Source organism: Pezoporus flaviventris, unplaced genomic scaffold (assembly GCF_033815535.1).
Source record: "Pezoporus flaviventris isolate CSIRO_AGI_PZ_B2104156 unplaced genomic scaffold, CSIRO_AGI_Pfla_v1 ptg000031l, whole genome shotgun sequence".
In the NCBI taxonomy this organism is placed as follows: Eukaryota; Metazoa; Chordata; class Aves; order Psittaciformes; family Psittacidae; genus Pezoporus; species Pezoporus flaviventris.
Genome location: NW_026892579.1, coordinates 23,834,221 through 23,850,608, shown reverse-complemented (window position 1 = coordinate 23,850,608; position 16,388 = coordinate 23,834,221). Strand labels below are relative to the sequence as shown.

The 16,388-nt window shown below is 40.4% G+C and overlaps 1 protein-coding gene across 3 annotated transcripts in view; it reads left to right on the top strand.

Moving 5' to 3' along the window:
- KCNQ5 (potassium voltage-gated channel subfamily Q member 5) overlaps positions 1-16,388 on the top strand; it is a 267,281-nt gene that overhangs the window by 212,001 nt on the left and 38,892 nt on the right. For all 3 annotated transcript variants that reach the window (XM_061460478.1, XM_061460476.1, XM_061460477.1), the window contains exons 4-6: positions 7,814-7,989; positions 8,421-8,546; positions 16,020-16,130. In XM_061460478.1, coding sequence (XP_061316462.1) covers positions 7,814-7,989; positions 8,421-8,546; positions 16,020-16,130 — 413 coding nt within the window. The remainder of the gene's footprint in view (positions 1-7,813; positions 7,990-8,420; positions 8,547-16,019; positions 16,131-16,388) is intronic.

Genomic DNA, 16,388 nt, shown 5'->3' with positions numbered 1-16,388 from the left:
CCTGCCAATTACTTTTACTAGTAGGTGACGATTAATCATACCCTGCCTGGCATCTGAGCAGAGAGATCTGATCCCTAACCAGAAAGAAAACCTATATTCAGGCATAGCTGAAAGCAAATTTTGCCAGGACTCAAGATCCTGGGCACCGTTATTTTTAGTATATGCAAAACTCAGATTGCCTCATGTTGCTTGGGGTTTTTAGTTGTTGATGGTGGTATTTAGGCTTTGTATTGCTCTGCAAAATTGAGGCCTTAATGCTGTAAATCTGCTCAACCTTTTTTGGAAGGTGCAGAACTCAGCTTCCTGCCTCTCCAAAACTACTCTAGAGATCTTCAGGTGATATAATTCAATGGATGACATTAAGCTTTTTTTTATAGGTGGAGAATAATGCTTGAGCATATTCTATTTCAGAGAGTGAACTTAAGTGACCTCAAAAGACCATATGGCTCCTGATTAGTCTCTTAAGAACCCAGTTTGCAGATTTTGACAATCTTGTACATAGTGAACTGTACTTACCAATAAACTGTACTACCAATAAATAGTTCTGCTTCTTTCAATGGGGTAGTTTACAAAATATGATAACATCCATAATCTTTCTAAATGTGATACTATTGATCGTCTCTCTGTTCAGAGATATAATTACAGGTTTAATCCTTTATGAAAAAAAATAAGATTCTGGACTTTTTAAAGATAAAAATATTGAAAATTCTTGTTTTCTGGGGTAAATACTTATGCAAGGTCAGTTGAAGTTCAGCTGTATTAGACTGAATTTTTCTTGCAGAATTATGTGAAATAGCCCACTGATTTCATAGCAGGGGGAATATTCAAAGAGCAAACAAACTGCCACCTGGTAAAAACATTACCATTTGCCTCTTTACACAGTAACTGTTGCAGCATACTCTAATCATGATTTTTATTCTTTGGCCTCTTGAACCAGGAGAGGGAAGTGGTTAATCCCTTCTTTGAAGCTAAAAGCATTTTCAGCCAGTTATGATGAAATGACCTTTTCTATTCTGTGACCTTTCTCAACAAGTGCCCAAGGAATAATGATACAATTATTTCCCTCCCTGAATATCCCTCTGTTAGGGTATTCAGAAGCCTCTGAGTATCTTTCACTTTTTGTTTGTTTGTTTGTGGGGTTTTCTTAGCTAGCTCACAGGAACACAAAATACACCAATATGTTAGTAGGCTGTGAAAAAAGGCTTCTGTTCCTGTAGTGAAGTTTGTATAAACAGATCTTTTCTTTTAGGAATCTGAAAAAGAGCAACCTTATTTTCATGCACTGATATATGGCCTAAGTCAGGTGTCAGTCATTAGGCTATACCATAAACTGCTTTAAATTGCCGATTTGTATCAGTTTAGTATAGAGCCCATTGAATATATTTTTGTTATCGTGATTCTATAGTGTGACGTGCTCAAATACAGTGCTTCAAAATGTGTGGTAGTATCTGATTGAAATTCAAAGTACATTTCTGCATTGATTAGATTATACCCTATGGTCCCAACCAGCTTGCTGTGGAGATTGTTGTAGACAAATTGAAGGGAGCTCTGAGAATAGCAATAAGTACAATGAAGCTACTGGAAGGACTGATATACAAAGAAATATTAGAAAGACTAGAATGCTGGTCATTCTCTCTCTTCCGTCACTCATACCTCTTAGCAACTCAGAATAGAAAGTTATTATTTCTATGTAGTTGTTGTTAACTGGATTAAAACTTATTTAAACTCCTCGGTGAGTGAGAATAATTGCTCGCTGTCCTGTAATATGCATGTTTAGCCTCTGCTGTGGCAAACACAACCAGTGTCAAAGCACCCTTGGTGCTCTTAGTCAGTTATGGAACCCAGTGACTCTATAACGCCACAGAATCAAGAATGTTGTTTTTTTCAGGAGTAACTTTGAAATTTAGGATAATGAACTGTCCTGAGAACTACTCATGAGAAATGACCACTAGAAGCTGTGCCTTTTCTCTGGGTCAGTTGCCAGTTAGTTTTCTTTGTGAGTTAATACAGCTGCAGGCTAGATAAAACAGACTCTTCAAACTTTCTGCTTATTCCCGAAGTTTTGGAGACAGATGTGTCCTACTCTTCTCCTAGTTTATTGCCTCTTTGTACTGTTCTGTAGCCAGAGCAGACACGGTAAGACACATCCTGCATATTCTTAACAAGAATGTGTGAACTCGGAGCATTTTCTGTGAATGTTTAATAAATGCCTTTTTGATGACATACTCATGATCCTAAAATGATTTAATATTGTTCATTTTCTGTTCAGATGAGATCAGAGAAAAAAATATCGCAAGATTAATTTAACCTGTATTAGCTCAAAGTGTCATTTTTACTTAGGAGGAAAGGAGCCACTGGTATCATCTTGCACTAGCAGGTTCAATTCTTCTGCCTATATCTTGTGCTCATACTTTTGGGGACTACAAAAACTGTGATCCATTAAAAGACACATAGAAACATATGGGTAAAATTAGTTCAGCAAGGAGTGCAAAGTCATGCACCTGTAGAGGAACAACCTCAGGCATCAAAATATGCTGGGGGACACCAAGGTGGAAAGATCTTGACAGAAGAGAGAGACCTCATAGCAGCCTTCCAGTATCTGAAGGGGGGCTATAGGGATGCTGGGGAGGGACTCTTCATTAGTGACTGTAGTGACAGGACAAGGGGTAACGGGATAAAACTTAAACAGGGGAAGTTCAGATTGGATATAAGGAAGAAGTTCGTTCCTGTTAGGGTGGTGAGGCACTGGAATGGGTTGCCCAGGGAAGTTGTGAATGCTCCATCCCTGGTGGTGTTCAAGGACAGGTTGGGCAAAGCCTTGGGTGAGATGGTTTAGTGTGAGGTGTCCCTGCCCATGGCAGGGGGGTTGGAACTAGATGATCTTAAGGTCCTTTCCAACCCTAACCATTCTATGATTCTATGACATTAAAAACATCAGCATTAAATGCAGGCAACAGGAAAAGCTCTCACATCTTATACACTAAGGCTTTGAAAAATGTGGAAGAAAGATAATGCAGGTTTGTGTATTAGTTTCAACATGTACATGAGATTTGAGCTGGTGAGAGATTGTCATGAATTACATTTCCTAATATCATCCTGACATTCTTTCCGTAATTTTAGAGATTGTCCCAGTGGCATATCAAGATTTTGGGACATTTTGCAATATCCAAGTAAACCTTCTGTATTCACCCTTTTACCTATATAACTGGGTCTATTATCATACCTTTGAATACTGTAAAATCTCACAACATCCAAAAAGTTCATAGTAGTAAAATTACGTAGAAAAATCAATAGAAGTGAAACAATCCATTATGATGATTTGTCCTGCCTCCTTTTTTATCGTTATTAATCTCTCAGTCACAGAGTTGTCATTAGAAGTGCTTATAGCTTAGAAATACCAACTACACCTTCAATGACAACCCAACCAGTCATTTCTGACCAAGCTTGAGCAGGATAAGGCAACCCAGCACTGGCCTTACTCTGTGAAGTGGGGTCCTCAGGCTGGCACGTCTCATGAGCTATTTGAATTTCACATTATTGCATTACAAGTTACTTGTCTTTATTTACATGTCACTATTTTAGTGGGATTGGACAATACACAAATATAATCCATTACACACATGAGTCCTGGGCTCATCTTCTTGTATTTTTCAGGGGGAGGCATGGTTCTTAAGATGGTGTCTTTCAACTGAAAAATCCTTTGCTAAGTTACTATTAACAAAACTTTCATGCAGTCTCTGGGGTTTCTTGAGAGGTACTTGGAGAAATGTCTGAAGTGGAAGAATTCAGTGTTTGAAATTTAATTTGAAATTGTAGTACTCAAAAGTGGACATTGCAAAAGCTGCTGAGAAGATCTGAAATCTCAGACTGGAGTTAGCAAGAGAGGACACTATCATCTGCAAGGATGGAAATATGGGAGAGATTCTTAAAGAGTGAATAAAATCAGCATAATAGCTGAAGACATGCTTAACATTTTGGACGATCACACACAAAGGTCTTAGCTTGGAAAAAGTCAGAGAAGTAAACATACTCTAGAAACTTGTCTTCTAATAAGTCATTACAGGGAAGTTTGGAATTATACTGCTCATTACTCACTCTCGTATCACAGACTTTCCTGGTGCTTCACAGCAAGATACAGGATGAAACTTGAGTCCCTGTTAAATTAATGGAAATATTCCAATTTACTTCTTCCTGATTTTCTAGTTTTGCTACTAAAATGTAAAGAGGAAAATACTGATAGAAGTTTGCTTAGGCCTTCCTAAAATACATAAATAACATAGAGATTTTAACTAAATTCAAGTGGAATGTGGAAGGAAGTTCAGAAGAATATTTTGCTCTCTTGCTTAAAAGAAGGCGAATAGGACCCTGAGACATGTTGGATTAAAACGTGGCAGGGAGAGAGTCATAAAGTACTTAACTTTTCATTTTCCTGGGTATGTTTAGATAAGAAAACCATGCAAGTTTAATATATTCAGAAGTTGCTTTCAACTGTTGCAAGCTTTTCTTTGGACTCTGATTTCATTCCAAGAAGAGTTTATTTTGATTTATCTTACACCTGTTCCTGAATCTAAACTATGCTGAAATAATCTGCCTGCCTGCCTTCCCTGCTTCCAAGGGAAACACAGCCAAGGAGGGCTGCCTTAGATAATAGACACACTTTCCTTCCTTATTGCCAGCCTGAGGATTTGGTGGGGGTGTTTGGGAAGGGGAGTGTGGTATTGTGAAGTGGTGAAAAAAAGGAGAGAGCAAGGTGTGAAAAAAATATCAGCACCCTGGGAAGGCTCTTTTCCCTCCAGCTTTCTTAAACATGTGCCAGTGCATTTTCTGCTCCCTCATTCCCTCAGACGCTCCTCCCTTTGCCTCTCCCCATCCTTGCTCTCCGTCTATAAGGGTATACACAAGTACGTAACTCCCTCAGACCAATGCTTTAAAAAAGCAAAAAGAGAGCTATGCTGCTGTTGGCTTTTTTGTCTCTCATGGTCAGAGGGGACCAGAGACCCTCTGTGAGGCAGAGGGCTCCAGAAGCACAGGGCAGATGCTGCGTGGTGCTGGCAAAACTGAATTAATTTGAATTTTCTGTGGTGAGGTACCTCCAGGAAATTCCACGTTATAAGAAAAGCTGTCAGAGCTCCTGGAATGAGCAGAAACAAGGGCAAATCAGTGGCTTATGTAAAAAAAAAAGTCCTAATGAGAGTTGCTGAGAGTAACCAAAACCGCTTTAATAACGTATAATTCATAATATTTGGGTGACCTTATGCTTTTTAAATTCTAAGAATGATTTGCTGAAGTGCACTCTGCTTTCCTAATGATACCTGGTTTGCTGATAGCCAGTCACTTTGCTGTTGTGCTAGGAGCAGCCTGGGACAAGCCAAGCTAACCAGTGACACTCCTTTTTCAACACAGTTCGTATTGCTCAAGACTTCCCAACATGCTCTATGTGAGTTTCAGATCCCAGTAAACACACCTAAATATAGAAGTTTGCTTGTAGGTGGGTATGCATGTGCTACATGTCGGTACTTCCAGTATAGCCAGTCAAGATCTAGGGCTTAGTTCAGCAGAGGACATAGAGATGTCACCTGTTACATGATATTCCCTGCTCTGCAGCGACTTCCCCTGGAGGGCACAGCCCTCCCAGGTCTGAAAGCATAGCTGCTGGAACTAGGGATGTCTCAGATATCTTAAGGCATCTCAAATGGCACTGGACAAATAACTTTGGGCAGCTGAATTGAGCCTTTTTTGTACCAAGCCCAGAGAGCAAGTCAGCTGAGCAGCCAGCAGGAGCCTTCCTGAGGATTAGCTGCACCTCTCTGAGCTGACGTGATCTCCTTGTGCTGCACAGGGAGTTAAGACACCTACTTCACATGTAGACACCTAAATTTAAATGCCTTCACATAGAGCTGAATCCCACTCCATCTATTTTTCTGATCTCCATTAGAATTTGTGGTGTCTTTAACTTTTCCTGATCAGTTGTTCTATTTCTAAACGCTCACTCAGGCCTCCTGAAGCTCATTGTCATGCTCTTGAGAATTGTACCGTGCAGAAACGCCCCAGGATACTTTATCCATTTCTGTTTCTCGATCTCTGAACTCATTGGATTTACATCTACAAGCAAATCTAGGGTTTTTTTTTTGGTAGCCAATTGTGTAGTATCCACCTATGATTCACCTGTGTAGTAGCTAAAGGCATTTTAAAATGTCAGAGCCTAGGAACAAGCAGAATGTCAGCCTTAGCTAACATACTATGTCCAACAGTGACACTAGCCAACAATAAACAGTCAGGGAAGATTACACAAGTAGGGCAAACACACAGTGATACTTCTTCATGAGTCTCTCAGCCTCCAACAGCCTGATGCCTAGAGATTCCCTGGGCCAGAAGGAGGCTCTTGGTATTAGCCCTATATTAAATCTTCTCCAATGAGATCATCCTGCTGGCTTTGAACTTATGTAATTTTTTAGCATCTTGTGGCAAGGATTTTCACAATTTAACAGGACGGTCCTTAAACCACAGGTTGTCTGTACCCTTAGTATTATAATAAAAGGACAAAGCCATCTATAGGTAAGTTCAGAGAAACTTGGGTTGTTTGCAGGTATTTGGATCTCAACTTACCTTGGTGACTGAGCAGAATGAACCAAAGCTATTTCCTACTGTACTGGAGCAGCAGGCTAGGGAAACAGTCTTCTGCTTTTAGGTACAGCCAGTCTCTCTCACAGCTCACCTGTGGGGGCCTTTTTCACTTACTGGGTCATTCTTGACTTGTAGGAGCTATGCTTGGGACAAATGAGTGAAAGAATCAAAACTCACGTCAACAAGAACTTGCTTTCAGTTCTTCACTGGCAAATGTGCATTTGGAGTATCCTTGCATAGAAATACACAAATACCACAAAATCCTAAGTTTTTAAAAAAGCAGTTATTTCTTACAAAGGCTCTTTAAGCTTTTAAAGAAGGTCAGGAAATTAATTCTGAAGTGATGTAGCAGCACAGAACTTGTTCTGTGCTTTTCCACTCTGCACGCCTGTGTGTCAGCCCCAGTCATCATAAAAGAACATTTGCTTTCTCAAAGCATCCATGTGCCATGACTGTGCTGCTTCTCCTCATCTCCCTTTAAATGCTGTTCTGGCTCTAAGGGCAGTTGGCTGATTAGTTCATGCATAACAAACTGGCTCTCACAGTTTGAATCTGTGACCTGAAGAAATAAATCCTAACACTTGCTGGGCTTCAACAAACTTTCCAGGCTGCCAGATAAAAGAATGCTGCTGAGTACCCAGCACTGCATTTCTTCCTTTCCAGGAAATGGTACATCAGGGGAGCTGTGTCCAGAAACTGTAAAGCCTCAACCACACAGTGTTTGTCCTCATAGAAAATTAATATGTGTGATTTTAAGGCCGGTTCCACTGGACGCTCACCACTGGTCTGTTCTTTTTTTTTTTTTCTTATCTTTATTTTCTTCTTTGCATTTTCATAGCAGATTTGATACAGGAAAAGATAGAAAGGGAGAAAATTCTAGTCCATCTACTTATTTGTACACTTTGCTACATCAGGCTTCAAAGCTCCTTCATGAGCTCCTTCAACACTGCTCCTCTTATCCATATGTTTTCAAAATTAACTACCCTCAGTTTTCCCCCTGGAGTGACCCAAGGTAGTTTTTGACACCAGCCCTGACCTCGTATCCCTACCTCAAACAGGAATCTCAGTGCTTTGGATTCCCACCCATTGCAGAAGTCTCTCTTTTGACCCCCTCATTCAGCTCATGTACTTGTATACGTTATTTATTGGTACTTGGACATTAATTTTTTCTGTAATATATTTCTTTCAGACATCATTGTTCTCATCGCTTCAATAGCAGTTGTTTCTGCAAAAACTCAGGGTAACATTTTTGCAACATCAGCACTGAGAAGTCTTCGTTTCCTACAGATCCTTCGTATGGTGCGCATGGACCGAAGAGGAGGCACTTGGAAATTGTTAGGTTCAGTAGTTTATGCACATAGCAAGGTATGTAATCCTAGATGCTGATTTTGTCTGGTTGATATCTTCACTTAATGCGATTCAACAAGAAGCCAAGGAAACAAACATTTATCAGTTTTGAGAAGAATACCTAAAATTTTCTGAAGTAACTTTAATTGCAATGGGCACTAGCACAGCTACATAAGGCCATGTGAAATAATAACAGATTTAGAATGCTGAAAATGTTGTTCTTGATATGCAGTTGTAATTTGATATATATTGGTGAAGTTGCTGCAGCATCAAACCATGGCAGCAGATTCGGTGTACTTTCAGATAAAATTTGTGTCCTTAGGGAAACACTTGAGGCTTAACTGCTCAAATGCCAGAAAAGCGTATAGATCTTTTCATTACATCTTCCTTGAAATGCCATTCTGTTCAGTCTTTCAAAGGGATGTTGATCTCTGATTTCTTTTATCTAGGAATTAATCACAGCCTGGTACATAGGATTTTTAGTACTCATCTTTTCATCTTTCCTGGTTTATCTGGTGGAAAAAGATGCAAATAACCAATTCTCCACATATGCAGATGCTCTCTGGTGGGGCACAGTAAGTACAGAAAAATAATACTTTTTAACCAGCATGCTAGAGTGCTTTGAATGTCACATACTGTGGATTTTAGCTTAGTGTGCTGTTCAGTGAATTGTTTTCACTGGCAGAAAACTGGTCAGAGAAGCTCCCTCCTCCAGTTAATTCATTTGTACATCCATAGCTCATTTCACCCCTTCCTGCAGAACAGGTCTTTAAGTGTTTATGCTGCAAACCAGACCACTAAACCTTCAAGAGAAAAAAAAAAACATTTTATTTTTTTAACCCAGATCCTTTCAGTGGTATAGTTTGTAACAAGGTGCCACAAAGAGCTGCTTTGATCCTAATCAGAGGGCTGTAAGCTGCAGTACACAAAGACAAATAAGTGTTGGGAGAGAAAGAGGGAAAAAATTATTTCATCAGCTTTGCAGTAAAGAGTATCATCAGCACCCCGGATGTTGTTTCTCCTTCCTTTGTACCTTGAGCACAAAAACCAAGAATAAATATCCCCATTCTGTTTCAGCAGTGTTATTTTTACAGATGTAAAAGCCCTGATTTAGTTGAGCTCATGATTAACTATCAAATCAGTCGTTTTGACTTTGTTGAAAAGTACATGCCTGAAAGACTGCTTTTCTGAAAGAAGGAAGACTACATGAATGCTTACTTGTTTAAATAAACTCGGCTTTGAATTAATAATGAAAAACTAAGTGTGAATTTTTTATTTTTTTTTTTTAATAGCATAATGTGTAGGGGGTTTGGCTTTAAAATGCCCTATAGTGAGCTAGACTCTGTGTGGGAATTACTAATGCAGCTTAAGAAATCCCCCCTAACAAAGCCTATGGCATAGGTATTGCCAGCCAGTATAAAACTGCTTTTCTTTTGCTTCTGACAGAGTAGAACAAACACCATGATCTCTGACATGTCTGGGTAGTGAAGTGATGTCTATAAGATCATTAATGCTGGCACGAACTAGAGCACTCATTAGTTTTCCTGGAACAAGTGCAAGACCTGAACCAGACTTTGCCACCTTTCCTCGTCATAGGGATGCAGAAATGAAGCTTTCTCACTTCAAACCATCTGCTGAAAAGACTTAATCTGGACTCAGTAGTATCTGAAGGCTCAGAGCATGCAATTGGGTAAAAGCCCTTTCCAAAATGCTTGAAATCCTTCAGAAGTATTTTTAATAAGTTTTCTTTACCTATTGAGCAAAGGTTAAGATCATGTCCTATTAGTAGGACTAGTTTGTATATTTGACATTCATTCATTTAAGGGTTAATCATTTGTTACTTTTCTTCCCTAGAGATTATATTTCTGTGCCCAAAACTGGGAGCTTGGAAAAGCCAGACCTAATAGGTCTTACTTGTGCATTTACAAATACACAGAAATATTATTCCCCAAATGTGTTGCTTTAGAGCATCAAGACAGATCTCTGATAAAATATACATTTTCATCCTGTAATCCAAACACATATAAAATTTGTATTGGATGAAGTCATGAGAGAAGGTTTTGCCCCAGTTGCTTCCCTGTGGTTTTTGTTTCACTTTTCTTCAAAAGCTGAGGTCTAGGTTTAGCTTAAAGCTTTCTAACCTGGCTGTATTGACACGGTCGTGAAGCATCTAGTTTAGGATGAGCACCCTGGCTCCAGCAGTCTGCAGGTACCATTGCACCTTTGAGGACAGCGCTGGGGGATGTGGTCCCGCCAGAGATCCTCCTGTGGCAGTGCACAGGTCTGGGAATGCAGACATGCTTTCAGCCATTCAGTTCTCCAGGAAACACCCTCTACCGCTCTACAAAGCCATGTGTGATTTAGCACCGCTTAGGCAGGACTAAGAAGAGGATTGTACCCACCTGCCAGCAGGCAATAGTGGGTACAAAAGTAGAAACATATGCATAAGGAATGGGAAAGTAACAGCAAACTCAGACCTCAACTCAGACGTTTGACTGAGGCTCCTGTTAGACCCAGATCCTTCTCCCTGAGCTGTTCTAGAAGCCAGAACAAGATCTTTACTTTAGAATTTGCTTCTCCACTTCTTGCTGACTGCTAGTTTTTAGGAAAAATGCTGCTAATAATTGTGTAAATCGGTGCTTAAAATATTTTGTACACTATGAAGTGAAGATGTATGAGTCGTAGGTCAGATAAGTACTGCAACTGAGAAAACAGGAATCTTTTCTTGACATCAGGAGAAAACTAATTGTAATAAAAAAAATTAAAACAATCTGTATTGTATAGTGCTATGTCTTTTCTTCTTTCCCCAGTGTGTGACATGAATGCATTTAAATTTTTAATGTGTTTAAGTGCACAAAGTGACTGAAAATCAGCTTCCGGCTTACCTGTTATCTTTGCCATTTTAATAATGGCATTTTTTGTACAATATGTAAAGCAGTATGTGGGAAATACATAACGTGCTTCTTAGTCATGGTTGTTTTTACTGCCAGGTAACCCACATGCAGATTTTGAAAAGGTCAGATTGTGTAGCATTCTAGGGGAAAATAATGCTTAGTCTCATTGATTTATTTGCAAAATTTGTTCCAACTTAAAGCATGGAGTACCTACCAAATCCCAGAATGAATTCTGTGATGGCAGAATAACAAGCAAAGACTGTGTTGAAGTCAGGCACAAATAGTTCCTTACAAATAGTAGCCTTACATTTCAAGCTTTTAGAGGCACTTATGCCCCTCCTTACAGGACCAGACCCAGCATGCATCAATTAAACCATTCATTAATTCAGATTATTTGAGGCCCACGCCCTGCTATGGTCATTTCACTGACTCCATTTCTAAAGCCCATATTTTTATACTGAAATAAAAGGCGGGATAGGGCATCCTGATTTACATATGAGTACTCCACTCTTTTTGCAGTTGTATGTTGTACTGTGCACCCTGCAGTTTAAACATCATGCTACTGGTACTATTTTTAATATTCTTGGGATTGGGGTCCCCACAGTACTGCTTAACACAGCAGCACACAACACTGTGTGTTCTATGAAGAGCTTAATTTAAAAATTTGCTTTCGTAGAGAGGGGTAAAATCATTTCATAACAAAATAACTAAACTATATGGGAACAAAAGGTCAATAAAAAACTTAAGTATTTCAAAACCAAGCCATGCATAGTTTTCTGAGTACTGCTAGAACTACCTAGAACTGTGTGTACTTATAGTGGCATTTAATTTGTACATCAATTAATTTTACCTGCAAATTAAGATTCCTGTCTCTCTTACACGTTTGACAGAGCTTCTCTTACTAAGTCATCATTTTTTAGTAGTATCCAGTAGTTACAGCTGGATACAGAATGGTTCTGGCACTTCACAGTGACCTGTAGGTCAACAAAACATATTACAATCAATAATATTGTCACAATTACTAGCTCAAATGAGTTAATATCAATGACGTTTTTCCCAATTAATATAATGATAGCATGAGCAAACTACTTTTTTTTCTCAGTTAATTGATGTCAGGTAGAGATTCAAAAGGTAAGTACTGCTAGCAGAACATAAAATGACATCAGAAAGAAATATTAGGGTAGAGGAGGGCCTCCTGGGTCCTATCTCATCTAATTGAAGGCATCAAGGTTATATAATTGCATTCTTTATTATATTACTTCACTTATTATTAGCATATTTATTAGCTCCAGCAATGAGTTATAATAGAGGTTTTATTGTTGCTGTGAGTTTTAAGTCCAGACAGGTGACACTGCCCACCTTGGCTTATGGGTCCAGACACCTCTTTCACAGAAGCAGCCAAAATTGAGTTGTTTGCAACTGGTTCAAAAGGCAGGACTCAGCTAGCTCATTTAGCAACATAGGAGTGTGATTCAGTTTCTTGGCATACAGTGCCAGGGAAGATCTCTTTGAGAGTCTCTCTCCTGCCTCTGCCGTGGATGGTCCCTGTTCAGATGACTTACAGCATCTTGGGTAACACTAGATGCTTGTTTTCAGGCAAGCCTAAGTCCTACATTTTCAGTTTGGGTGAGTTACGTGCTGCAGGAACCTCTCTTTCCATTGTGCATGTTGTGGTGACCAGATCATGCTAAACACCATTTTATTTTTCAAGTTGGCTGAAATAAATCCTATACAAATAAACTCTAAAAGGTTTGGTTTGTTGTCCTGACTTAGGCTGTGGTGATCAGACACAGAGCTACTCAACAGGTATTCCCAGAAAGGCATGATTTGCACACCTTGTTATTTCTTTCACTGTATCTTTAACCTCTTTATCACCACTTTGCTTCCCATGACCAACTCCCTTCTCAGGTAAACAACATGTCCCTAATTACCTTCAGGGGTTTGCTGCAGATTTTGTAGGTCTGTTACCTAGTCACCCTTGATCTTGTATGGTACCTCTGTTGCAATCACCTGCATGCTGTGTCCTTGCAAGATTGCAGTCTCCAGAAGATCCCAAATAATTTCCTCCAGTCACCTTCAAAATGTGGTGACTTCTCCCTTAACCATCCAGTGATGTCTGGAAATTTCTCATGTTTCATGGTCTCACATCCAGCCATTCTCCTCCACACCCTGTTCAGTTAATTTAACCTCAGGATTATTCCAGTCAGGGCCTGGCCACTGGTTTAGTCATTCACTTGTAGCACTAGCAAAGATGGATTCCTCAACTTGACCAGAAGTTGTCTGGAAAAATGTTTTCTTAGTTGTGTGATGAGAGGAATATACAATGAAGAACAAACCCATTTGCTCAGTGTTGAATAAGGCAATACAGCATGGTGTTGACACCTATACAGCCATGTTAAAACCATCCTGAGATAAAAGAGCTCAAAGTGAGCAAGAAGCGACTGATACTCTTAATCACAGACTGATAGCATTTAGTCCTCAGGAGCTAAAAGTATGGGGGAAAGGATTTAATGTGGTCTTGTTGTTTTTTTTGGAGAAAATCCAGAACGCAGTCTGTGTGAGTGCTCCCAGTTTTGGATTGCTCCCAGATGTCAGATTCCAAAGGTTCGAGTTTGTCTTTCACCCTTTGGAAGACAGTTCGGTGGCAATATCATTAATATGCAGATGACTCTTAGTGCTGTTTCCTTCTGCTCAGCAGAGGCAGGAGATATCTCTGTACTTTCCAGTCGCTGGCAGAGATAGGGAGCTGGAGAGAAGCCAAGAAAGTGGGCTTGTTCCAGAGCTTCAAATGGCTTCACAGTTATTGGCCTGGAAACAAATTTTGAGGAACTTTTATTCAGGGATTCATTTGCTCAAATGCTTCATTGCTCTTGGGGTCTTAATAGCCTCAAAGCGTTTTGCATGAACTGTTCTGTGATGAGAAGATCTGGGAATACCTTCTTCAAAAAGCAAAGGGAAACCAAATCAAGCCCGTCTGCTAGGTCAAGAGTGTGATTGCATCAGCTCACCTCTGCCAGAAAGGAGGGAGCTGCATTCCCGTCTCCCTTCCTCCTTATTTGCTCCATCTCAGCCACATCCTGCCTCGTGCAGCCTCTGGAGCTTGTTAGATGACTCCATGAGCTAGCACAACTCATGGAAACAGCAGAAAAAAGACACACAGAAATGTGGATAATTCTTTGCACCTCCCTGGGTTGCACTGGCTTCCCAGCAAAATCTGGGAAAAAAAGAGGGGTTGGGGTAGGGAAGTGAAGATGAGCAAGGAAAGAGAGTGAGACCTGATAATCATGCAAGATGCTATGTCTGTGACCAGGCTAGCATTACAAAACTCGAGATTTGATAACCACTTGAAATTTCAGATCACTCTCTTTTAGCCACTATGGCATTTTCAGGGTAGGTTACACCCGCAGCTAGTTCCCAACAATGGGAGCAATTAAAAGCACTGTTTACTATCTACAGAGCCCTAAATAGTTGAAATCTAATTACTTCCAAAAGACTTTCCTTCTTTTGTCCTGTGGTGACCCTGGCATCAAATGGAATTGCATCGGCTGCTTTGCCTAGGAATGAACTTAGAGGAAGCTGGAAGCAAAATAATGTCTCTAGAAGGCATTTTCCTGAAGAATTCATTCCTGCCAGAGTATTTGCTGAGCCTGAGCTTGCCCACATTTGGTACACGATGTAAAATAATTCTCCGTGCACATGTTCTCTGCTATAACAGGCCCCGGAGTCCTTGGCATTAAGCCTACTGTTGTCTATCTTTGTCCTTTAACATCGTGTGCCATTGCCTGAGCACGCGCCCTGCAGCCTTCCATCCTGCCTTTGGAAACCCTTCACTCTGCTCACACCTCCTGCCTGCACCAGGAAGGAAGTGGCTCCAAGCTCCCCGAGAGGGAAGCTCAAAGACATCACTTTCTCCCACATGCAAGTCCAGCCCCCAGGTTCAGGTTGAGGACTGGTATTCTTCCCAGGCCAGGAGTAGCATGGAGGACATTTCCTTGGGTCAGGGAAGATCCTCAGCCACATACAGACATGAAGCCATAGTCTTTTGCCTTGGAGATACGCTCAGTAAACCATAACCATACACCATAATCCCAGTGGCATTTGCATATGCACTGCATTTCTACACGGCCTGCAGTCAATGAGTTGCATGTGGAGAACCTTCCCATGTTTACCAAACTGCCATCATATACACTGGTGCTATACGGCAGGGATGCTGGCCTTTGCAGCACAGCTTTTGAAGCATCTGAATGCTGAGCCTCTGATTACACACCCCACACGAAGGGATTACAGATGCCCTCTTCTTTCACTTTGACCTCTCCCCACACAGGTCCGAGCTAATATTGTCCAACAGCCTGAGGTACCACTACATCTGCTGTGTAGTAGTCTTTGGTCCTTCATGTCAGGAGTGATATAGCTATATCTGAGCTTGTCATAAGAAAGAGGAGAGGACTGGGAACTTCTTGAAGTTCCTTCCAGCTTTTGATTAGTGTCCAGAGGATGGCCACAAAGATGATCAGAGGGCTGGAGCACCTCTCCTATGGAGACAGGCTGAGAGTTGGAGTTGTTCAGCCTGGAGAAGAGAAGGCTCCAGGGAGACCTTAGAGCAGCTTCCAGTGCCTAAAGGGGGCCTACAAGACATCTGGGGAGGAACTTTTTACAAGGGCCTGTAGTGCGAGGACAAGTGGGAATGGCTTTAAACTGAAAGAGGGTAGATTTAGATTAGCTATAAGGAAGATATTTATGAGGCACTGTCACAGGTTGCCCAGAGAAGCTGTGGCTGCCCCATCCCTGCAAGCGTTCAAGGCCAGGTTGGATGGAGCTTTAAGCAACCTGGTCTAGTGGAAGGTGTCCCTGCCCATGGCAGGGGGTTGGAACTAGATGATCTGTAAGGTGCCTTCTAACCCAAACCATTCTGTGATTCTGATTATTTAGGTATTTTTCTCACATTTATTATTTATCTCCATTTTATTCAGTCATAAACAGTATTTTTCCTAGAAAATTGTAATAATTTATGTTTGGGTTTCTTTTAGAAACAACTATATATTTCATGCGTCCTGGACTATTTAGTGGAAATGCTGTTTCATGCAATGTAAATAGTCTGCAACTAGTTTCTCAGCGACTTCTAGTAAACCACAGCATTCATTAATTTCTTTTTAGATCACATTGACAACCATTGGCTATGGAGACAAAACTCCTCTTACTTGGCTTGGAAGGTTGCTTTCTGCAGGATTTGCTCTACTTGGCATTTCTTTCTTTGCACTACCTGCTGTGAGTATGCCTGTAAAATTTGTAAAAAGGTAATAGAAACTTCTAGAGTCATTATGATACAAAAGGCTGAAGGAAGCTCTGTATGAAGAGCAACTGCTTGAGGTTTGGGAAGTTTCTTTGGCATGGACAAAACTGGGAAATAATACTAAATTAGGTCACATACTATTGCGTAAGGTTGAAATTCCTGTCCTTCATTATGAATTGTGGCTTATATATTACTGTTTTTCTTTCAGATTCTTGAAAAAAAATCAACTGAAA